Source organism: Balaenoptera musculus, chromosome 6 (genome assembly GCF_009873245.2).
Source record: "Balaenoptera musculus isolate JJ_BM4_2016_0621 chromosome 6, mBalMus1.pri.v3, whole genome shotgun sequence".
NCBI classification, from domain to species: domain Eukaryota; kingdom Metazoa; phylum Chordata; class Mammalia; order Artiodactyla; family Balaenopteridae; genus Balaenoptera; species Balaenoptera musculus.
In genome coordinates, this window is record NC_045790.1 from 34,867,014 (window position 1) to 34,889,177 (window position 22,164).

Genomic DNA, 22,164 nt, shown 5'->3' on the forward strand with positions numbered 1-22,164 from the left:
TGAGCTGGTCATGGTTTATGGTGCCTGACATTCATGAATTTTAATTACAAATTATGATTCATGGAGCTTCATCATGATCAATTTAATATGCCATGAATATTTGATTAACCCTCTGGAGTAGAGGGATACATGTCTCTAACCTTATTTCCTGCCATTTTCTTCCTCCCTTCCTTGCTGATCCAGAACATGTGTAAGCAAGCTCTCATCTCAGGAACTTTATACTTGCTATGTCCTCTGTCTGGAATGCCTCCCCACCCCAGATATCACATAGCTAATTCCTTCACTTCCTTCAGATCTTTCTCAAATGTCACCTCCATGAGGTCTCCCCTGACCGCTATGTTTAAATCATAATCTTCTGGTTCCCTGAACTTCCTAGTCCATTCCCCTGCTTTATTTTTCTTTTTGACACCTATCACCACCTTATAAACTATATATTTTACTTATTTGTTTATTGACAATTTATCTCCAACTAAAAGATAAGCTCCACGCGAGCAGGGATTTGTGTTTGTTTTGTTGCTATATCACCAATACCTAGCACAGTACCTGGCATATAGCAGGTGCTCAATAAATAATTGTCAAATGAGAATATTTATATCATCAGAATTTTTGTCCTCTTAATTTCCAACACCCAGCTCTTAAGGCATGGGTACATGTGGTTCAAATGTGAACCATTCATAGCCCTGCTACCAAAGCAGATATAAACATAAACCCAGAAAAGTATGCTTCTACAGTGATGTTTCCTTGTTATCACTCCCCACCAATCTCCTCATCCCAGGCTCAACCCTTTCTATCCTTCAAACTCACTCAGATCAAAATTTCCAAAGAACAATTGGAAGCATTCAGAATTCATATTCAACTCATTTTCAGAATTTAATATATTCCAGACATTGTGCTAGGTTCAGGGAAATCAACAATGAATGAGACAGACCATCCTTGCCATCAGAGTTTATAGTCTAGTGGGGATATCACCCTATCCTGCCTCCGGAAAGGTGACTTAATCCCTTATAGGAGAATATGATGGGCAAACTGAGATGTGATGTATGAACAGGAGATGAAACAGAGATTTGGGGCAGGGTGGCATGGAGCAGGTGGCAGCAAACTGAAAAGACTGTACCAGGCAGGCAATGGAAACAGCAATTTCAAAGGCCTAGAGGAGGAAGACAGTGTGGATGTCACTTTCCAGGAAGTGAGGGCAGTTCAGGGTGTGCTGGGACTGTGGAATCGTCACAGAGCAATGATGAGATCTGAAGTAGGGTAGGTAGCAAAGGCTAGACCTGGCAAGGCCTTGTAGGCCATACTAACCAAGTTGGACTTTTGGGACTTTATTCTGAGAGCAAGAGGGAGCCAATAAAAGGTTTGATCAGCGATACAAACAATGGAGTTTAAACTCTTCTCTGCCCCCTAACAAACCCAATCCTGACCTTCCCTCTCCACTGCGGGCATCCAAGTCATAGCTGCCCCCTCCCTGAAGCTTTTATGCTGCTCCAGCCTGCATGTCTCTCTCCCTCTCAGCCCCAGGGATCCCATCCTCCCTTATCTTTTTATGCCTGTGTTCTGTCTCTCCAGCTGGACTGAGTTCCCAGACGACAGGGACTTCTCAAGGCTCTCAAGGCAGTCCCACACCCAGCTCACCACTGACGCAGACTGGGCCTCAATGAGACAAGAGGGTGATGAATACAACCCAGCACAGCCCAGCCTGTGCTCACACTCCGCACACCGATGTTTACCCCGTTCTGAAACAACCCTTCCCTCCAGGGGGCAGTGCTGATGTGCGCAAGGCCAGTTGACCTGGGTTTCTGTCTCCTGTCTGCTGTCACCTCTCTCTGCTCTCAGTTTACCTAGCCTCTAATGTCTCCCCTAATGGGCTGGAGAAACTGATTCCCAAGCTTGTTCAAACTGCTAGAAAAATCGAATCTGGAGTGACAGAAAGCAGATCAGTGGTTACCTGGGGCTGGGAGGTTGGGGAGAATGGACTGGAACGAGGTACAAGGAAATTTTGGGGGTAGAGGAAGCGTCCTATATCTTGATTGTGGTGGTATATAAATTTGTCAAAACCTGTCAACATGTACAGCTAAAATGGTCCATTTCATTGTATGTAAACCAGACCTCAGTAATGCTGAATTTAAAACAAACTGCATGTAAATTAAAAGTCGGTAGCCCCAAGCCCAGTACATGAGCTTCAAAACACAGTTCAACCCTGACATAAAACTAGGGCAAGGCCATACGGGAATAGCAGCTTCCCCATGGTTGCAGAGATCTAAGAACGATGGGTGCACCTGCTATGGAAGGCCAGGTGAAAGAAGCAAAGGAGCAAAGTCTAACAATACGGAGGAGGCCAGACCCAAATATGTAAAGTCACAAAGAGCATGCACACAGATTTGGTCTCCAAACCTCAAAATACCTAGGCCTGAGACAGTGCTTATTTAAGAATAAGTAAGTAGAAGCCCTGCCTCACAAAGCAAGAAACTGCATATTAGTCCCAAGATGATAATTCATAAACGGTTTGGAAAAAGTGGTTCTTGAAGGACTGAGTGGCTTCACCACAGAGAGCTCCTCGAGAAGCTGGGCCTTGCCTCTCCTTTCAGGGTGAAGCTGGGTGGGTTAAGAGGGGTGACTCTTGGGTTTCCTGTGAGAAGGGATGACATCTGTCCAGGTGGCAACAAGGACAGCTTGGAGGGGCCAGTTTGGAGTAAGGAATGTGTGAAAGGGGATGGGAAAGGAGTCTCTGCCCTCTTCTTCTTTGTCTGAACTGTCTCTCCTCACAAGTCTCCCAACACAGAAGATCTGAACCATACTCCCACACACAATCTGTTCTGTGTCTCCGGTACAGTTCTCCTGTACTCTCCTGTGAGTTCCCAAAGGCCACTGTCTCCACCTAGCCCAGCACTGAGCACTCAGCAAAGGGCAGGAGAAATTACTTATTTGAGACAAGACTGTGAGGACGATGAGGAACATATTGGCAGGAGTGGTGATGGGGGTTTAAGGAGGATGGGCCCGTCAGGCTGGGTCTGTGGAGTGAGGGAATGGAACGGTGAGAGGAGGACAGGTGGAAGAGTGGTAGGAAACAGTGGGTCGGGGGCAGTGTGGGAGAAGAGGCTAGGATTAGTGGGAGAGAGCAGGACAGGGTCAGAGGTCACTGGGAACACAGGTCAGGAATCACAGGGGGGAGAGAAGTCAACAGGGAAAGGAAGATGAAGGATCAGTAGCAGAGGTATGATCAGTGGTCATTGGCAGCGAAGGTCAGAGGTCGTCGGGATAGAGCAGGTCGAGGTGTGTGTTACCTGCCTTCGAGGCGGTGGTTTGTGGGGCATCTTCGAAGAAGCAGGAAGCACCTCAACACTTGGAGCGCCTACAAAACGCTCCCCTGCCAGAGGACAAGAAGTTTGTCCGTCCCCTCAATCATGCACAGGAAATCCGGATTCTCTTTCACTTCAATTCCCAGTCTCAGGGGTTCTTTGGGGACACCCGACGTTTTGGGTCCCCGCGCCCTCGCAGAATGGAATCGGCTCCTCCCTGACGCGGTTACCCAGCAACTAACCTGCAGCCAAGGCGCAGGCGCCTCTGATGCCCCCTCCCTGCTCGAGGGGAAGGCGGGGCTGGGCGCGCGGGGAACCACCAGCTCCACTAAGCCCCGCCCCCTAAGGCCAGATGACCGGCTGCCGCGCCTTTCGAACTCCCGCATGTGGGAGGGGCTAGTGAGCCTAGACACCGCCTCCTCATGAATAATGCAGGATCAGGCGGTGTCCCGGACCCGGAAGTGGAGTTGCCGAGTCACGGCAGTGGCTGAGCTGCTGACAGGAGGCGGCGGCGGAGGTGGAGGCGAGGCAAGACCTGCGGCTCTGCAGGGCCACGGTCGCTGTAGCGCTAGGCAAGCTGACGGAGCCACGCCGGCCTCAGCCCAACTGCAAACCTCCCGCCTCGTGCCCACCCTCCATCTGCCCGACTGGTCCGGGGCGGCCTAGTCTGCACCACCGACCCGGCTCCTGGGGCCGCCGCCCCGCGCGGTCCCGTTGGCGTCCCTGGCCGCGCCCGACCCCCGGCCCCCTAGCCCACCGGCACCATGATGGAGGAGATCGACCGGTTCCAGGTGCCCACCGCGCACTCGGAGATGCAGCCGCTGGTGAGGGGGCGGGCGGCGGGCAGGCCAGGGCCGGGAGGGGACGCTGCCTGAGGGGGAGGGAGGGAGTCAAGCCTTGGGGACTGTGCGGAGGGGGCGCCTCGGATGGAGTAGAGAGCCGTGAAAACGCATCGCCGGGGGAGGGGGACTTGGAGGACTAGAAAACGGTGGGAGGATACGTGGGATGACAGCAGAGGGGCCTGTAAGGGCGGAGAGCACTGCCAGCGGAGGCAGGCCAAGGGAGTTACGGGGAGCGCCGTCGGATGGAACCGAGCGGGGGCACAATGGTGCACACCGTTAGTGGAGGGAGGCCCATAGCGGGGAAAGGAAGGGAACTGTCTTGGGGCACCGCCGGTGGCAGGCCCAGGGGGCTGGGATGAGAGGTAGGGAGGCGTTTAGACCTAGAGGCCTGTGATGCTCAGAGCGGGGGAGGGGGCCAGGAGCAGTCTGTCTGAGGGACGGGAATAGGTTTGTAGAGGAGGAGGGGCCTCCCCGCCAGTTCACTGGCTATGGATGGGAACGCAGGGCCCGGGCAGAGGACGAGTGGGGACAGGGCATCCATGCAGGACCCGGGAATTCCGTTCTTCTCCGGGAGAGAGTGCAGTCAAGAGAGTGCTGGGGGTGCTGGAGCCGGGAAGGAAAGAGCTCGGTGGCGAGATGGAGAATCCAGAGCGCACATGAGAGAGCTGGGGAACCGGCAGGAGAGGGGGCGGGGCCGCACTGGAGCCGCCTGTGCCCACCGGTTCGGAAGAGCCCCCAGCATCCTAGGCCTACGTGCTTGGAGTCCTTGCTGGGCGCCGATCCTGCCGCCTGTCCGCGGTCCCGGAGTCAGGGAAGAATGATGTCATCGCTGCCGGCGCGGAGGGGATGGAAGGGGGAGGGCGATGCACGGAGGCCGGCCTAGGGGAGACCATTCCCATTGGCCACCGTCCCGGGGCGTCTACCTGACTGGCTTGTACATCCGCCGGGCGAGAGACGCCGAGGCCTAGCGGCGGCGTCTTTCCAACTGGGAGAAGGAAAGGGAGAAGGGAGGGAGTGCCCGGCTCTGTTCTCTTCGCTTTTCCTTCTCCTTTCCCCCTTGGAGCCCAGGTGGGAGCTGGAAGGAGGCAAGGCAGGCCAGGAACCTGAAGGTGTGGATGCCCTATTCTATGAGCTCAGCTAGAGCTGAGCAGAGCTCTCCAGGTCTTGAAGCTCTGGGGTTCCCTAACCCTCTTCCCTCTGTGTTAGGCGGAGGTGAGGAACAGGTTCTACCCTTGGGACCCCCGCCCCTGGCTGACAGATGTGCTTTGTGGCTTTCTGAGCAAGTAATCTATCCATTACAGCAGCCAAGACAGACCTTGGCAGGGACCCATGACCAACTCTAAGCCACACCTTTTGGGGGATGGTAGAGAGAATCATTAGAGGCCACCTAGCCGGAGATAAGTGTCTTTTTTCCCCTTTTGTGACTACTTAGTTCTAGAAGCCCAAACAGAGAAGCTCTACAGAAGTGTAATATTAAACTGGGGAGAGAGATGCTGCTGGACTTTTTTCCTAGCCTGATGCCATCATTGGGTTATTTGAGGGCCGGAAAATCCTGGTTGAGAAGTCTGTCCCATGAACTTGAAGAACTTTGGGCTGGGCTAAGAGAACACTCCTTTCTGAATTATCTTTCCAGCCAACCTGGCTTGTCAAACTAGATTGCCCTTCCAGTTGTACGTATCTAATCAAGAATCAAAAGGGAGGGCAGATGAAGGAGGAGAAGGTCCAAATGAATGAGAAGAAAGCAATGAGTTGGTTCTTGCCTCCCATCTGGGGTTCCTAAGGAGGGAGGCAATAGCTGTCCAGGGAGAGGGGAGAAGGAAGGGGTCACCAGGTTCTCTCAGTTGTCCCTGATGCCTCTGTTTTTGCCTGAAGTTTGCAACGATGGTTTGAGTGAGTAGTGTCCTCAGAAGACTCCTGGGCTGCTTCTGATCTGTGTGGCTCTGAAGTAGAAGTGCTTACGGCAAGGAGGCACTTATCAGAAAAGCTGTGATTGCCTTCAGACCCTTTTCTTGAAGGCTAAAGGAGCCCTTCTCTGCAAGAGGATACTTTGTTGAGGTTGAATGAGAGCCTTATAGAAGTAGCAATACAGTCATCCCCCATTTGGGGGTCATAGCCATTGCCCTGCAGATCTCTGCCTCTCCACCACTGTTCCCAGGTCAAAGTCTAGAGGATCCCCAGAACTCCTTAAATGCTCTTTGTATTATTGAGACCAGCAGAGTCTTGTGTGGAGTTTCCCCAAGAGTCTTCATTTCGGGGCATAAGGAATCAAGGTGGCATACTGCAGAAAAGAAGGGCAAAGTGGCCCTTTAGGGGTGTTTGGGTAGACCTTAAAAACCAGGGTCTCAGACTCAGCTGTGACCTATTTCGTTTTTTGCCATTATTTATTAAGACCTCTAGGAAATCTCTCTTCTCTGGACTCAGTTTCCCAGTTATGAAATGAAGACAAACTATTTCTTTAACGTTTAAACAATAGCTCCTCACTCTTCCAAAGAATATCATAGTGACCTGACATCATTGATTCAGCAAATTCATTCACCAAATATTTATTGAGCACCAGCTCTGTTCCAGGTATATACTAGGTACTGGGGACACAGTGGTTAGCAACATAGACACAGATATAGCCCTGCCTCCTGGAGCTCACAGTTCAGCAGAAGTTATTGTTCTTGCTCACCCCCTCAGTGTGAGTCCCTCTGAGGGCAGAGGCGGGGCTGTCTCCTTAAGCCCTAAGGGAAACAAGGCAATGCTTGTGTCAGTATCATTGCCCCTTTCTGGACCAAGCTGTACCGATGGTGGCCTGTCACATGGGCTTGATCATCAAATAACGCTCTCCCACCCATAGTGGTTGGAAGAATCCAGAGGCCATTCCTTACTTGGAGAGATGAACTCTAGGTGGAAAACATCTTTCTTTCAATTTACTTGAAAGAGAAACTTGCACTTGAAAAAGAGGCCCAGGGGAGCGGCAGGAGCTAGGAGGGAAGGCGCAGCCAGCAGATCTGGATGTTTCCAAGGTGCTAATTTAAGCATTAGTTCTCAGCTAGTGGGAGGAAGAGGAAGAGATCCCTGCTCTGTTGTTGCTGCTGCTGTTGCCACAGCTGCACGGAGCCTCCTGTCTGGGGTGGGAGTCTGCCTGAAGGGAGTTGCCTCCCTACTTTCCTCATCACACCAATTATTTAATTGGCCTGGCTGCATCGCAGCAGGTGAACCAGGCCTGGGCCTATCCCTGAGAGCTCCCCAAGGTCTCTTTCTGTCTCCTTATGAAAGGAATGAGAGCTCCTCTGGGAGACCTAGTCCCTGGGTTCCACTCCTCCTGTGTCTATCTCCTAGACAAGCCTGAGTGTTTCTGAGCACAGATTTTCGCAAAGACAGGGGTAGGCACACCTTGTATGTCAGTTCTATGGCCAAGCCACACACCTTACTGATCTAGGGAAGCTCCCAGCTGTCCAAGGCTCTCTGTTGAGCAATTGTGTTGAATTTGGGCTATTGTTTGTATGAGCAGCAGGGATAGGCTCTCTGGCCCTACTGTCTGTCTGCTGGGCTGGTTGGTACAGCCTCACAGTCTATGTCTTCTCTTTGGCTGTAATGGAGAGGAAGAGATTTGGTGGGGGTGGGGGGGGGCGGGGAAAGCATATGGCACCGGACAGGGTCTCTGTGCTCTTGAGAGAAATACTAGTCTGGCCTCACTGAAACCCAGGTTATCCGTTAACTCAGTTGTATAGTTCACAAGCATATGCTCAGTTCCAGGTACTTTACAGATAAAGATAAGTGAGATCTCTCCAGGGGGTGGCCAGGAGAAAGATGGGCTCAAATGGCTACAGGAAGCTTTTAGATACACGTTAGGAAAGAGTGGTGATCAATGTAGGGCATTCCTAGGAAAGAGTGACACCTTGCTTGGGAGAAGATGAGGAAAGCTGAGGTTCTGACCCTTTGACCACGTGAGCTTGGAAAGGAATTTCAGACTCCTCCTGACTCCTTGCGCTCAGGGATGGGGATGGTCAGGACATTAATTTAGTGAGTGGGTCACAGCAGCTCCTGAAAGTGGCAGAGGGAACATTGTAAAGCTAGCAAGAAGCCACTATGGAAAATTGACCTACATGTATTCTGTGGTCTGGGAGCCTTAAGTCACCTCCTTGTAGTAAAAGGACTCTTCAGCTTAAGGGTGGATTCTCCTAATGGTCCAGGTAACTCATGACCCAGTAGCATTTCTCAGGTTCTAGGAAGAGGCACACCCTTCTCTCTCTTCCTATATTGCAAAGTGAGGGTCAGGTTTGCTCAGGCCTCCAGCTCCTCCCTTATTGCTCATCTCCTCAGTCAACAAACACTAAGAACCTACTTTCTGCTGACTGTTGTGCTGAGCTCGATAACACAGCCTCTTGCTCCAGGGATGGATATACACAGTCAAGACAGATTGAGGCATTCAGGGTGATGAGCACCGTAAGAAGTAAGAACCAGGTCCAGCAGCGCCAAAGGAAAACAGTAAGGCCTTTCGTCAAGTAGTCAGGGAAGGCTTCACAGAGGAGACATTGCTGAACTGGCTCTTAGAAGAGGACTAGAAACTTGGCAGACCAAGAAGAGGAGGTGAGGACAAGAGTTCCAGGCAAAGGGCATAGAGGCAGAATCGAAAGGGTGCATTTGAATGAATAAAGCATTATAGTTAAGGAAATAACAGGATCAAATTTGAGTTTAGGACTATCATTCCAGGAGTGGTTGAGAGATTGGAAAAGGTGAGATTGGAGGTTGGAAAACGAATATGAAGGTGGGTATAATAATAATCTAGGCAAGAGATGACAAAGGCCTACACTAAAGCAGAAAGAGAGAGGGGACATATGTACAGAGACTAATAAAGTGGAATAGGCAGGATGTGGTACCTGTTTGGAGGTGGGGTGGAGAGGTAGGGAGTCCAGAATGACTCCCAGGTTTCTGGCATGTATATATCTGGATGGCAAGAGGTACCATTACCATCCCAGGAAATCTGAGAGGGTCTGTATACCTCTTGGCTTCAGGGACTGCTTATATGGGAGAAGGCTGCCGTTTTCCTTTGCTCTGCTTCTGAAGCCGCAATCTTGGGGTTATTGAAAAACCAAAGAGCAGAGTGACACTAGCCCCAAGAAGGCTGCCGTTTTCCTTTGCTCTGCTTCTGAAGCCGCAATCTTGGGGTTATTGAAAAACCAAAGAGCAGAGTGACACTAGCCCCACAGCCTCAAAAGGATGGTAAGTGTGCTCATCTGCCAGTGAATACTTTTCCTCTGTAACCTGCTTTGATGAATGCAAGTGAATTGGTGGCAGTGAGGAGCCATGGTAGGTTGTTCCCCGCCCCCCACCCCCGAAGCACTTTGATAAAGGAAAAATAAAATCCTTTGTTGGCTGAGAGAGTGTTTCTGTTGCAGTTTCTGGCCTTGCTTTTACCGTCATTCTGGTCAAACCTATGGTTTTCTGGCTGATTGGTTGAGCTGGGCCCTTTCACTGATTTCCTCTAGAATGGATGGATATATGAGTTACTGCTTCACTTGCAAGAGTCAGAATGGAAAAGGACATGTACCTCCTTTCTCTGAGACCAGCCTGGAAAGCTGCACTTGGTGTAGAAACAGCACCCAGGGTGATATCTTCCAGGCAAACTGTGCCAAGGGAGCAGGCTTCTGGGTTGAGATTGCTCAGGGGTGACTTGGCTTCTCAGATGCCCCAAGTGTAGCCTCTGCAGGGAGGCACATGGTACCAGGAGGCTACCTGACTCCATGGCTGCTGGGAGTCAAGCTGAGTCATTTCCAACCCCCAACTGCCTGCTGCCCTTGACTGACTATAGCTCAGAGTGAACAGAGATGGAAAACAGAGCCTTCCTCACTTGAACCTGATTAGCTTCAGGGACCCTCCACCCTCCTTGTGAGGGCAGGTGGAGCCTTGTGTCTGGAAAGGGGACATGGGAGACTCAGCTTCCTGGCTTAGCCGCTTCATGCTTTCCAGCAGACCCTGGGAGAACTGGTGCAGGGAGCCCCAGAGGAGGCAGGAAGGGGAGAATCAGGCTCAGGGCAGCTACCCAGAGGTGCTGGTTGAAGGAAACAAGAGGCGTGGCTCAGCAGGCTCGCAAGTCATTGTTTCCTTAGGAGACTCTGGTGGGAATCTGGCCATCTGGGCGGAGAAAGGAAGGGGGCAGAGCTGGAGCCAGCTGTGGATCTGGCTCCGCTCTGGAGTTCAGAAATCGGCACGTGACCCATCGGCCTCACTGTGGGGCAGCCGAGTGAACTCCTGGGCTCTAGGGAGTGGGGAGGTTGTCTAGGAAGAAGGCCCAGAGGGTCTGGGCTGGGGAACGGGTAGATGGGGGCTAGTAGGAGATCCCTCTAGATTTTACATTCTTAGGAGCCAGTTCAAGCAAATGTGTACTTGAATTTGTTGTTGTTATTCAGAGATGTCAAACTGAGGGTCATATGGTTGTGTTTCTTGAGGGTGAATTTTAAGTTTCTGTGATGATGATGATGTATGTGAGTGTGTACACAAGTAAGAGGGGACTAATGGCCATAAAGAATGTTCTCTGAATGACCATTCTAGCCCTGGGAAGTATTAAGTATGACAAGAAGCCACACCCAAGCAGAAATGAGCACAGCTACGGTGGTTCCTGTCCTGGTTTTGCCTGTTTCCATCACCAGACTCTTGGCTGTCATAAACAAAGTCCACCCCATCTATCTATTTATAACAATACCTGAAGGGGTACTTTAACTAAGTTTTATCGAATTAACTGCACCCAAACTATGGAGTGAGAACCATATATATTTTACTATGTAGTTAACTTAAACATAATTATGTACAAGCTATAAATGATTTATAGTTCCCATATTAATTCCCAAGTTTATCCTTATAGAGGAATTAGTGAAGCTCTCAGTCAAGCATGGCTCAGACCAGCATTTCCTATAGTATATTCTTAGGAATATTGGTCCTTTGAGATACTTTATGGGGGGAAAAAAGTACCTATAGACAAATTCCTTTGGGAAACCCTATAACTCCATCCTATCACAATGTTTACTAGCATTTTAAAGACTCTGAGAAGCCCTGCAATAAAGAAATCTTTCCAGCTTTGTTTAATCCAGTGTTTCTCAAACTTACAGAACTATGGAACCTTTTTTCATGTTACATCTATTAATGTCTTACAGAACCATTGTGTTTCATGCAATACTCTTTGGGAAACCCTGACTTAGAAATTAGTCTCTCTTCTGATCGGGTCTAGATTTCTATTCTTCCCAGCTCTTTTGAGCCTCTTTTATAACCCACGCCATTTTGCCCTATGGTAGTTTCTAATGGGATGTTGCTGCTTTGTGTCAGGGTCTGAACTTGTTGCCATCAGTAGGAAGTTCTTAGTGAACTTTGGCAGGTGCAGAAGCAAATATTTTTGCTTCTGACCAAACGAGGTCAGGTGCTTCGTTTTTCTCAAGACAATGCTGAGGGGGGTTTACTTCCCAGGTCCCTCTACTAAACGCTGCTTTGGTGAAATCAGCATTTTCACCATTAACTTTTCTTTTTTCTTTTTTTGACAGCTTCATTGAGATGTAATTCATATACTGTACACTTTACCCATTTTGTATTTTACTTTTAATCCTGGTGTGGTGCTTCATGCCTCAGTTCTATTCACCCCTTATGCTAATGCCCACTGATCAGTAGTGGCTGCCTGGAGCATGTGTTAAGGTAGATCCTGAGGCTGAGTCCTGGTTCAATGAGAAACAGTGACATGGTTGAGTTTCCATGTCTGCCATAGTCTTCAGTGGGGGAAACATCAGTTCTAGGCTTCTGCTTGCCATCCTGGCAGCCCTGAATCATCATAGTTATCTTAGGCAAAGAACACAGGGAAAGAAGTCTCTTGGAGATGTTAGCCAGCTTAGCAATCTGTTTCACTGAGGGTTGGAGTCTTAGGATATGGTTCTTCAAGAAATGAATGGAGAAAACTGAACTTTCCTCCCCTGATTTTCAGTGTGGGTTTTTGAAGTAATGACTTGATATAAAGTAAATAATCCTTTGGAAACAGGCCATGTAAGAGGGAAGAACCTTGACTCTGCTGAGCAGATAAGAGGGGAAAAGAGGCAGATTCAGAAAGAGATCTCATAAATATCTCATAAGGTGTTGGTCATGCTTAAGATGAAACTATAAGCCCTTGGCTGAAGGAGCAAGAAGAAGGAGTAGGCTACAAGAGGAGATCCTTGAGCCAGCAGTTCCTGGCGAGGAGAAGGCCCTACTGTCGGCTATACAGCCTTAGCACTCTTTTTCCCAGGCTAAACGCTTTGTTTTTTCCTTCCACCATTTTCCTGGAGTCTGGTTTCCAAATCCCTAGTCATCCTGGCTGCTCTAGTGGGTACTTTTGAGTTTCTCACCCCTGGAAGTAGACACAGCCCTCTCCATGTGATCTGACCAGTACAGATTACGGTGGGGCTGCCACTATCCAAAATATTGATATTGTACTTCCATTATCGTCAGTCGAGGTTTCATGATCATATTTAGTAGCTGTACATATTGTTATATTGAACTCAGGACACATTGCCTTAGCAATGTAGAATCAAAGCAAGAACCTGGAGTCACATCTTGGGTTAGGCTGGCTGCTAATACAGGTAAGAGTCCACTGGGGCTAGTGAGGTGGCGGTTTCATATTTAGTAGAAACTCTACCACATGTGTGTAATGTGACTCTTATTCTCAGAGATGTAGCTGGCTGAATTCAGCAATGTGGAATTTAAATAGGAATCAGGCTAAGGCTGTGTGAGTGGGTAGACTAGGGCAGACCTTCAAAGAGAGCTAGTGCTTATGTGGACAGATGCTTAATGGAAGTCTTCTGTGTGACACAGCCACCAGACAAGCTAATGTGCTATTAGGCTACGTTAATAGAAATTTGAAGTTCAGGTCCTGGGAGGTGATAGTCCTACTCTGCACTGGTCAGTGCCATCTAAAGTCCTGCATTTTGTGCTGATGTCATTATTCAAAAGATGGAGGGACTAGAATGATGAAAGAGTCAAAACCATGTCCTGTGAGAATAGTTGGGAGAACTGAGGCTGTTCAACCTGCAAAAACAAAACAAAACAAAATATAAACAACAACAGTCTTAGAAAAAGCATTTTAAGGTTTTCAAATGCCTAAAGGGCTGGAGTTAAGAAAAGAAAGATGGTTAGACTTCATATTATCTGTGGCTTCACAGGGAGGAACCAGGGCAGTTAGGTGGGAGTGTGGACGTGCTTCTATCTTTGGACTCCATTGCCTCTCGTTTCCTGTGGTAGCAGTTCCTAAACTGGGCCAAAGGCCAGGCACCTAGAAGACACATTGCTCTTTGCAAAATGCCACAGTCTTTGTAAAGCAGGAGCTAGGAACAACATTCTAGCAATAAACATGGCTGTTAAGTATGTGCAATATAAACATGCCCCAAAAAATTCATTGTGGAACTTAGTATGAGCAGCACTTTCCTTGTTTTCTGTTAGTATGTGTTTGCTAATCTTTCTTATTTTTCAAGGCCAATCACAAAAATGCCCCATTCTTCATGTATCCTTTCTTTTCCTTCAATAAGATGTGAACTCTCCATTCTACCTTTCCTGTGGCCTTAAAACATTGTCTCTGTGTGAAGTTTATGGATGCAGTTGTCTTATCCTTATCTTAAATTTCTTTCTAAGGTAGATGCAAAGATGTTTCCAAAGCACCTGAACTCCACCTTGTGCAATAGATTGGGAAAATAATTTTTGCCTATTTTACAAATATGCAAGCAGAATTCCACAAAGATAAATAGGCTTGGCCATTGCCCAGCTGGAGGTTGGCATGGCCTAGACTAGAACCCAGGTATCCTGATTCCCAGGCCCATGATATTTCTCTCACAATCTGGGGCTTAATTTCAGTTCTTCTGCATCAACTTAAATTTCTCCACTGGCTTTTGAGGCATCTACACTAGGTTTTTGCCTTTCCAGGTGGCCATATGTTCTACCATTCATGCCAACTTTCTTCCTGGTAGGTCCAGCCAGGCCCTTCACCTCTTCTCACCTATTGGCATCTTGAGGCCTCCTCTTAAATATTCTCTCCCCTCTTCTTCTCTGCCTATTCTGCTCCTACCCATTCTTCAAAGGTCCATATAAACTCCCCTTCTCCAGGAAGCCTTCTCTGACTATTCTAGTGAGTTCTCAACCAAGCCCAAAAGCCTCTATAACCTGTGGCATATAACTTGATACATATGATATCCTGATTTGGAGTGTACACTTTGATGTGTTGTGTTGTAAGTCTCATCACCCCAACTCCTCTTTTAACTCCTTGGCAGATAGCTTCTGCTCCCAAAGCTCACAGTCTGACAAAGAAGAAACTTGCTCTCATGAAACAGAACTACAGAAGACTACAGCTGCATCCTTTAAAAATGAGTACAAGAGTGGGGAGGAGGTGATTCTAAGGAGGGGAGCAGGAGAGACCCAGAGGGGGATGACTAGGTGGGAGTTCGTTAGCAGAGTAGAAGGTACACGTGGGGAATTGTGGGAGAGTCAGGGGGATACATGGATTGGGGCACTCATTTATTACTCAAAAAATATCTTTTGAGCATCTGATATATGCAAGACACTATACCAGACACAAGGAATAATATGATACATAAAGCAAACATGGTCCCTGCCCTTATGAACTGGCAATCCAGTGGGAAAGAAAGATACTAAACAAATAAAGCGCACAAACAAAATTACAATGACAAACTATGACAAGTGACAGAAAAGACATGAGAGAGAATAATAAAGCCTCCCATATTAGATTGGGGATGTCAGGCAAGGCTCCTATGAGAAAGTGATGTTTGAGCTCAGACCACAGGGTGAGAAAGGGCTTGAGTGCTCTGACAAGGAGGGACTTGCTCCTTGCTCCCAGAAGTGGGGTGGGGGCTCCCAGCTGAGTTTGCAGTCTGAGTCCCTTACAGACTGGCCTTTCTCCATCCTCTCCCTTTGCACCATGAGGTCAGCTTTCAGGAGAGAAAGACGCAGGAGAACGTGGGAGAGCCAATCCAGCCGCTCTCCTGTTGGTAGCACAGCTGATGATTGTGCTGCCCACTTTGTTGTGAGGCTGGAAAAGCTGTTAATAGAGTTGTGATGTGTAATACTTAGTGAGCAAAAAACTTAGCTCTGCTGATGAAGAACTCCTACCTGGATCTTCCACCACTGGATGACTTGCACACATCCTCCTGGAGATGAAAATATATATATATCTGGAGCTCTTAGAGGGAGGCAAGAGTGCCACCCTGGATGTCCTGTTCTTTGTGTGGCAGGCATGGGGTTCACATTCTCCTTACCACAAAAACCAAATGCTACAAGCTGTTCTGTCCAGGAGCAGGCCTGCTTCTGGTGGGAAAGCCAGCAGTCACATTGGCATGTAAATTGCAGCAGCTGGTGAGAGGGGCCTCCATTGGGCCTCCTGCAAATCCCAGAGGGGTTCCCTGAGGGTTTCAGCTTCCAGAAAGTCCTCTTTGCTCTCAGCGAGCCTGCTGCTTCCAGCCCTGGCTCAGAGGAGATCATAAGCTTAGAGAAAGGCCAAGTGGGGATAATGACATAGGGAGGAGGTGGTGGCTAGTAAGTAGTTTGGGGAAGAGGAGGGAAAATTACATGGAGTCGAGGAGGGAGACCAAATTGGGGGATGGTAGAAAACACTGGCACCAAAGGGAACCAGTCAGCCCCCAGGGTTTGCTCGTCTATCAGCCTCCTTATCAGCTTCCTGATGGAACTTCATGTTTCAGATCCTTTGTGCGCCGGGGGCTGAGCTACAGCAGCCAGGTAGTCTTAGGGAACTCCCATGAGGGGAATTGGTCTGAGTATCCTTGAGGGGGGTGCAGAGATCAGGGAGAGCTAGTGAAGGACATGGGCCCCAGGGCAGGAGCTATGCACAGCCTTGGTAGGAAGTCGGCTGGGTACATTCTAGCTCTAGCCCTTTTGTTATGACCTTTGGCCAGGCTCCTAATCTTTCAGACTCTTTATTTTATTTATTTATTTTATAAATAAAGAAGATCATGTACATGACAATGAAGTGCAAATTACTGTATCATTTCTGATCTAAAAGTTGATGGTGATTCAGGGGTTGGTGATTTCCATTTTTTGCATGTGCTTCCCAAGGGAGCTCTTACAGGAGAGGGTGAGAAGATGGTTTATTCTACTTATCACCAAATGAGAAGAGTCCTTGGCCTCCTTGACAGGGCCCTGATCAGGCCGGGCTAGAGATGGAAGTGCTCTGTGCTCCCCTTGATTCCCAGAGGGGGTTCAATTGAGTGGGCCTGGGCTGGAGGAGGCCCTGCCCGTCCCAGCCATGGCTATTGCAGAGTCCTGTTGGTGGAGTGGACCTTCCTGGAGAACCCCACTACTGAGGCTAGCGGAGGATGTCCTGCTGCTGTTTCCGCTCTCACAGGCCAACTCTCAGGGCTCAGGAAACATTTGAAAAAGTCCACGTTGCAACTACTCTTCCCACAGGTCTGTGGGCTGGAGAAGGAGGCAGTTTCCTGTCTGCAGACCTTCTTCAAAATTTTAAAACATTTTGTCATGGAAAATTTCAAACACATATAAAGTAGAGAAAAAGGTAAAATCAACCACTCAACTTAAATAACTATCAACCTAGGGCTAATCTTGTTTCACCTGTACCCACCCACTGGATTACTTTGAATAATTATTTCATCTATAGTCCTCTGTCTCCTGTATTTCTGCAAAGTGGTAATTAAATCTCAAGGTCTGATCAGATTTTGATTCAACATTTTTTGTGAAGGATCCTTCCAAGGTGGTGCTTTGTCTTTCCTCTTGCATCATGTCAGGAGGCACAGGACACATGGTTGTCCTACTTTTTGTGTTGTTCAGATTGATTAGTTGTGTAGTTAGCCTGATCCCTCCGTCAGCCTTTCACATAATGCTTTTAGCAGCCATTGATAGCTATCGCCTCAGTCCATTCTTTCTTTTTTTCTAAATTTATTTTTATTCAAGTATAGTTAATTTATAATGTTTTAATTTCTGCTGTACAGCAAAGTGATTCAGTTATATATATATATATATATATGCTTTTTCAAATTCTTTTCCATTATGGTTTACTACACAATATTGAATATAGTTCCCTGTGCTCTACAGTAGGACCTTGTTGTTTATCCATTCTATATAAAATAGTTTGCATCTGCTAATCCCAAACTCCTAATCCATCCCTCCCCCCACCCCTCCTCCCCTTTGGCAACCACAAGTCTGTTCTCTGTCTGTGACTCAGCCCATTATTTCATCAGGAGTTTCCTTCACATTTGGACAACAGAGAACCCCTGTCAATTCTCTGCCTTTGTCCCCAGAGATATTACAGATATCCCTAGCCCTCTCTTTTTTAGGTCCACTTTTTCTACCACTGCCCTTACCCTATTCCATCATTTCCTTCCTTATCAACCCAAGATGGCCCTAGGTTGTCTTTAGACCACATGTACCCAACCCGCTTCACAGTGGACCTGGGTTCTGAGGGGAGGGTCCTTACTTGGAGTGTGTTCTCACTGAGGCAGCACTGTCTTTCCTTATGGAGCCCCTAGGTCTGAGCTCTGTGAATCCTGTGAGGGCCACACTTGGCCATGCTGGAGAGTAGAGGCAGTTCCAGTCTCTTCCTCCCCTGGGAGATTGTTCAGCAGGAGCTGGGTTGATTTTGCCTTCCCAGGGATTTCTGAGCAGCCTTCTCCTATGCTGAGGAGGGTCTTTCTCACTTGTTTCCTGAGCTTCCTGCCCCAGCCTGGGCCCTGGCAGGGACCCAAGCCTGGTTTCCTGTTTAGCCCGACTGTGGGCCGGGAGAGGCAGGAGGAGGGGTTGGATGGGCAGCTCCAGCACTCTTAGGCCCTTTCTCTTTCCAACCAAGTTCAAAAACTTCTGAGGGCTAGAACACGACCACCACCTTCTGGGACTTCTAGCATTCCCGTGCTGCCCAGTATCTTCACTCCCAGTGTCTCTCCTCACACAGGAGAGACTGGAAAGACTTTGCACTTCTAAGTGTGTATATGCCCCAAGCAAACAGTGCAAGCACCACGGGTACTGTGAGCCAGCTAACCAGAAAGGCACACAGAGCTTGAGAGCTGCTTCCTGCCAATCTGAACCCACCCCTGGGCCCTGCCCCTGCCCCCAGGAGTGCTGCACCACCACCACCCAGCCTAATAGCTATTAGTCCCTTAGTCATTATGACCAATGCAAAGGAGCATCTGATAGTGCAGGGAAGCTGAGAATTGGAGGCTGGCTACGCAGCAGCCAGAAAACATTAGCTTTGTAGTGACAGCCCATTTACCCAGTATAGAATTTCTGATGAGTCTCACAGCCCTGGTTGCCCCATTCACATTCTTCCTATGTCTAGTTCTTCCTTGGGCAGTGAGGATCTAGAGGGACTCATTCTGTCTTGGGAAGAGACCTGCTGCAGAGTACTTCTTTGCTGCTTTCTCCCAGATGGCTGCAGCAGGAATTGTGTAAAGCTCTATCCTTTTCATCCCCATGAAAGGAAATATCAGAGGAAAGCATTGCCAAGTAGCAAGGATGCCCAATACAGCACATTACATCTTAACAGCTTGTTCTTACTATGAAGACTCAAATCTTTAACATGGCCTACAAGGCCTTGTGTGGTCTGGCTCCTGCCTTCCTCTCCAGCTGATCTCATACCCCATGACCGCAGCCAACCTCACTGGCTTTTCCTCCACTTCTCTGATGTCCTAGACTCCCTTCTGATTTAGAACCTTTGCTCATGTTGTTCCTTCTGCCTGAAATGCCTTTCCTGCACCTTCTACCTTTTTTTTGGTTACTCTTACACATCCTTCAGATCTTAGCTCAGCTATAATTTCATCACAGAGGGCTTCTCTTGAACTCTAGACTTGGTCAGTGGCCTTCTCCTTATTTCACTTTTTACATTTATAATTTTACTTATGTTTGTATGATTATTCTGTTCACATGGGTCCTTATGAAGACCAAGTTTCATGAAGGCAGAGATCATATCTATTTTTATTTCTCATTATGTCTCCTGTGCCTCACAAGTTTCCTTAACATATAGTAAACATTCACTAGATATCTGTTGAATGAAAGGCTGAATGAACAAATGAATGAATAAATAAATGGAGTCAATCTTCTTGTCTCTTTTATTTGGTAACGCCATGTCATATCTGGCTATCATATTCAATCATATACACCCTACAGATTTGTGTCCTGCTTTTTATGAGTACTGTGTGTCTGCCACCAGACAGACATTTAATTTCATCCTTTCAACAGTATGAAGAAGGTATACCCTTAATCTTCAGAGAAGGCAAGTGAGACCCAAGGTCACACAGTTAATTCGTGGCAAAGCCCTGTTTCAAGCCCAGGTGTGTGGAGTCAAAGCCCATACTCTTAACCATAACACTACACTGCCCCCTTTTGGCAGTTTGGAGAGTTGTCACTGAGCACCTTCTGTCACTGGGACCTGGTTAATTTCAACCCTAAACCCATACTTTTGGAACTTAAAGCCCCAAGAAGCCATAATCCAGTTCCAACCCTCCTGCTTTTGGGCCATACTGTGGAAGGACATAGGGATGGGAATCTAAGCTGGGCTCCCCAGTGTCCCGGGGTACCTGTGTCTTAAGGTCTGTCTCCTCTCTGTTTTCCATGTACTCTTTGTAGCCTCCAGGGCTTAATGCAGTGTCCTGTTTTGGAGAGCTGAAGGGCCAGCTGTTGAAATGGCCTGATTGGCAGTGTCCTGGGAAGTAAAGCATGGCCTGATTAAGATCCTAGGAAAGGTCATTGAGAGGCGGAGAGCTTGTCTCTTTGTGATTTAGTCACTAAAGATAGAGCTCTGGAAATTGGCTTCAAAGCTTTCCTGGGAAATTCAGACTCAGTAAGGGGGCAATACCTCTTGCTGCTGATTAGAAAATCTCAAGTTAGTTAGTATCCCAAGCTCCCTTTGGTGGCCAAGGAAATCGGGACTGATGAATACTTTAGACTAGATGGAAACCAAGTAAATGAGGAGAGAACAACATAAAACAAAAAGGAGCTACCATTTGCTATAGGTGTCAGGCATTCTGCAAAGTGTTTTATATAGGACTGGCCAAAAAGTTCATTTGGGTTTTTCCGTAACATCTGACTTATGAAAAACCCAAATGAACCAACCCAATACATACATTATTTCATTTAATTCTAACACTGGCCTGGAAAGTAAAGGGATATTAAGAAAGGTAACTTGCCAAAGTCATACAGCCAGCTGGCCTTAGAACCTTATAATTCAGGTCTTCTGACTTCAAAACCTGAGTATCCCCCATACCCCTTTGGTGAGAATGTACATTATCACAGCCTCTCTGGAAAGAAAACTGGCAACATAATGTGTGCATGCCCACTGACCCCCTCAGCAGTTCTACTTCTAGGAATGTATTAAACTGAAGAAATAGACAAGTGTATAAAGATTCCCCCCCTCCAAGATATTATAATAGTTATAAATAAATATATATAATATTATAACATTATAGTAGTTATAATAGCTGCAACATTATAATAGTGAGGGGGAAAAAGAAAAGAAAGCAAACAACATAAATCTCCATCAGTGGGGACTGATTAAATAAATCATGGTACATCCACCCCACAGCATACAGGCAGGCCAGCCTTGTAAAAGAGGAGGTAAGATCTAATATGGATTGGCATGAAAAGTTGTTCAAGATATATATTTTTATTTTGGTAAAATGCATATAACATAAAAGCTAACATTTTCACATACATTTGGAATATGGATGATCTGATTCAACTATGTTTAAATTTATAAATACAATTATACATTTTAAAAGTCTAAAAATATACAATAAACTGGTAACAGTTCTGATTTACAGGAGAACTTTCACATTCTTCTCTGTATTTGAATTTGTTATAACAAACCAATGTTATTTTTTCTCTAATCATTTTTCCCCCATCTTAGGAAACAAATGGTGAAAAATCATTTTCTTTCTACTGTATCATGCCTACCCAGGAGATTAGCTCTTGCCTCATAATTCCCACATTCTCCAAGCAGGTATGCATACCAACAAATTGGTGAGATGAATTGGCTATGGAAATGCTGCCAGATACCTATATGCCACTTGTCTGGCCAATCTTGTCCCTGCTGGGCACCTCCAGCTTTCACTGGCCACAGTTGACTCATTTCTTTTCACTTCCTTCTCAAGTTCTGCAGAACCCTGAGGATTTTGGGAGGCTGGGCATTTCTTTGGGAAGAGAAAGCCATCCACATTGATCAGATACATTCCTGTCTCTTATCTCCTGTTTAGATATGTGCAGTCTCACCTTCACCATAAAAGAGAAGCACGGGGACAAAATTACTCTCACATCCCCCAAGATAAAGACATGATCACTGATGTGTCAGCCTTCTGAGGGGTTCTCTTTGGCTTCTGGCCTTCCTCCCATTAGTGTTGCCGCTCATTGTGTTGTGGTTTTCAGTATGGCCTTTTTATGTGGTAAAGTAGGAAAGGGGTCAGGAAACTTGGGATGAAGCCCTTGCTAGGGGACTTAAGGGAAGCTGCTCAGCGTTACAGGGTATCAGCTTTTTTCTCTATCAAATTGGGATAAAGAATAGACACTGGATTTTTAGGGCAGTGAAAATGTTATGTGTGATACCATAGTGATGGGTACATGCCATTTTACATTTGTTCAAACCCATAGAATGTACAACACCAAGAGTGAAACATAATGTAAACTATGGATTTTGGGTGATTATGATATGTCAATATAGTCTCATCAGTTGTAACAAATGTACAGACATACCTCAGAGATATTGTGGGTTTGGTTCCAGACCACTGCAATAAAGCAAATGTTGCAATAAAGTGAGTTACACAGTTTTTTTTGATTTCCAGTGCATATAAAAGTTATGTTTACACTACACTGTAGTCCGTTAAATGTGCAATAGCATTATGTCTAAAAAAAAACCAATGTGCATACTTTAATTAAAAATACTTTAGGGGGCTTCCCTGGTGGCGCAGTGGTTGAGAATCTGCCTGCCAATGCGGGGGACACGGGTTCGAGCCCTGGTCTGGGAAGATCCCACATGCCACGGAGCAACTGGGCCCGTGAGCCACAACTACTGA

General features: G+C 47.3%; 2 protein-coding genes across 10 annotated transcripts in view; one reads left to right on the forward strand and one right to left on the reverse strand.

Annotated features, from left to right (window-relative positions):
* DNAI1 (dynein axonemal intermediate chain 1) overlaps positions 1-3,539 on the reverse strand; it is a 60,220-nt gene extending 56,681 nt beyond the window's left edge. Inside the window, exon 1 of the mRNA XM_036854094.1 lies at positions 3,282-3,539. Within this exon, the coding sequence (XP_036709989.1) occupies positions 3,282-3,311 (30 nt within the window). The 5' untranslated portion in view covers positions 3,312-3,539. The remainder of the gene's footprint in view (positions 1-3,281) is intronic.
* Positions 3,540-3,758: 219 nt separating this feature from the next.
* The window catches only part of FAM219A (family with sequence similarity 219 member A), a 54,031-nt gene continuing 35,625 nt past the window's right edge, over positions 3,759-22,164 (forward strand). For all 9 annotated transcript variants that reach the window (XM_036855606.1, XM_036855607.1, XM_036855608.1 and 6 more), the window contains exon 1: positions 3,759-4,120. In XM_036855606.1, the coding sequence (XP_036711501.1) occupies positions 4,061-4,120 (60 nt within the window). In that variant the 5' untranslated portion in view covers positions 3,759-4,060. The remainder of the gene's footprint in view (positions 4,121-22,164) is intronic.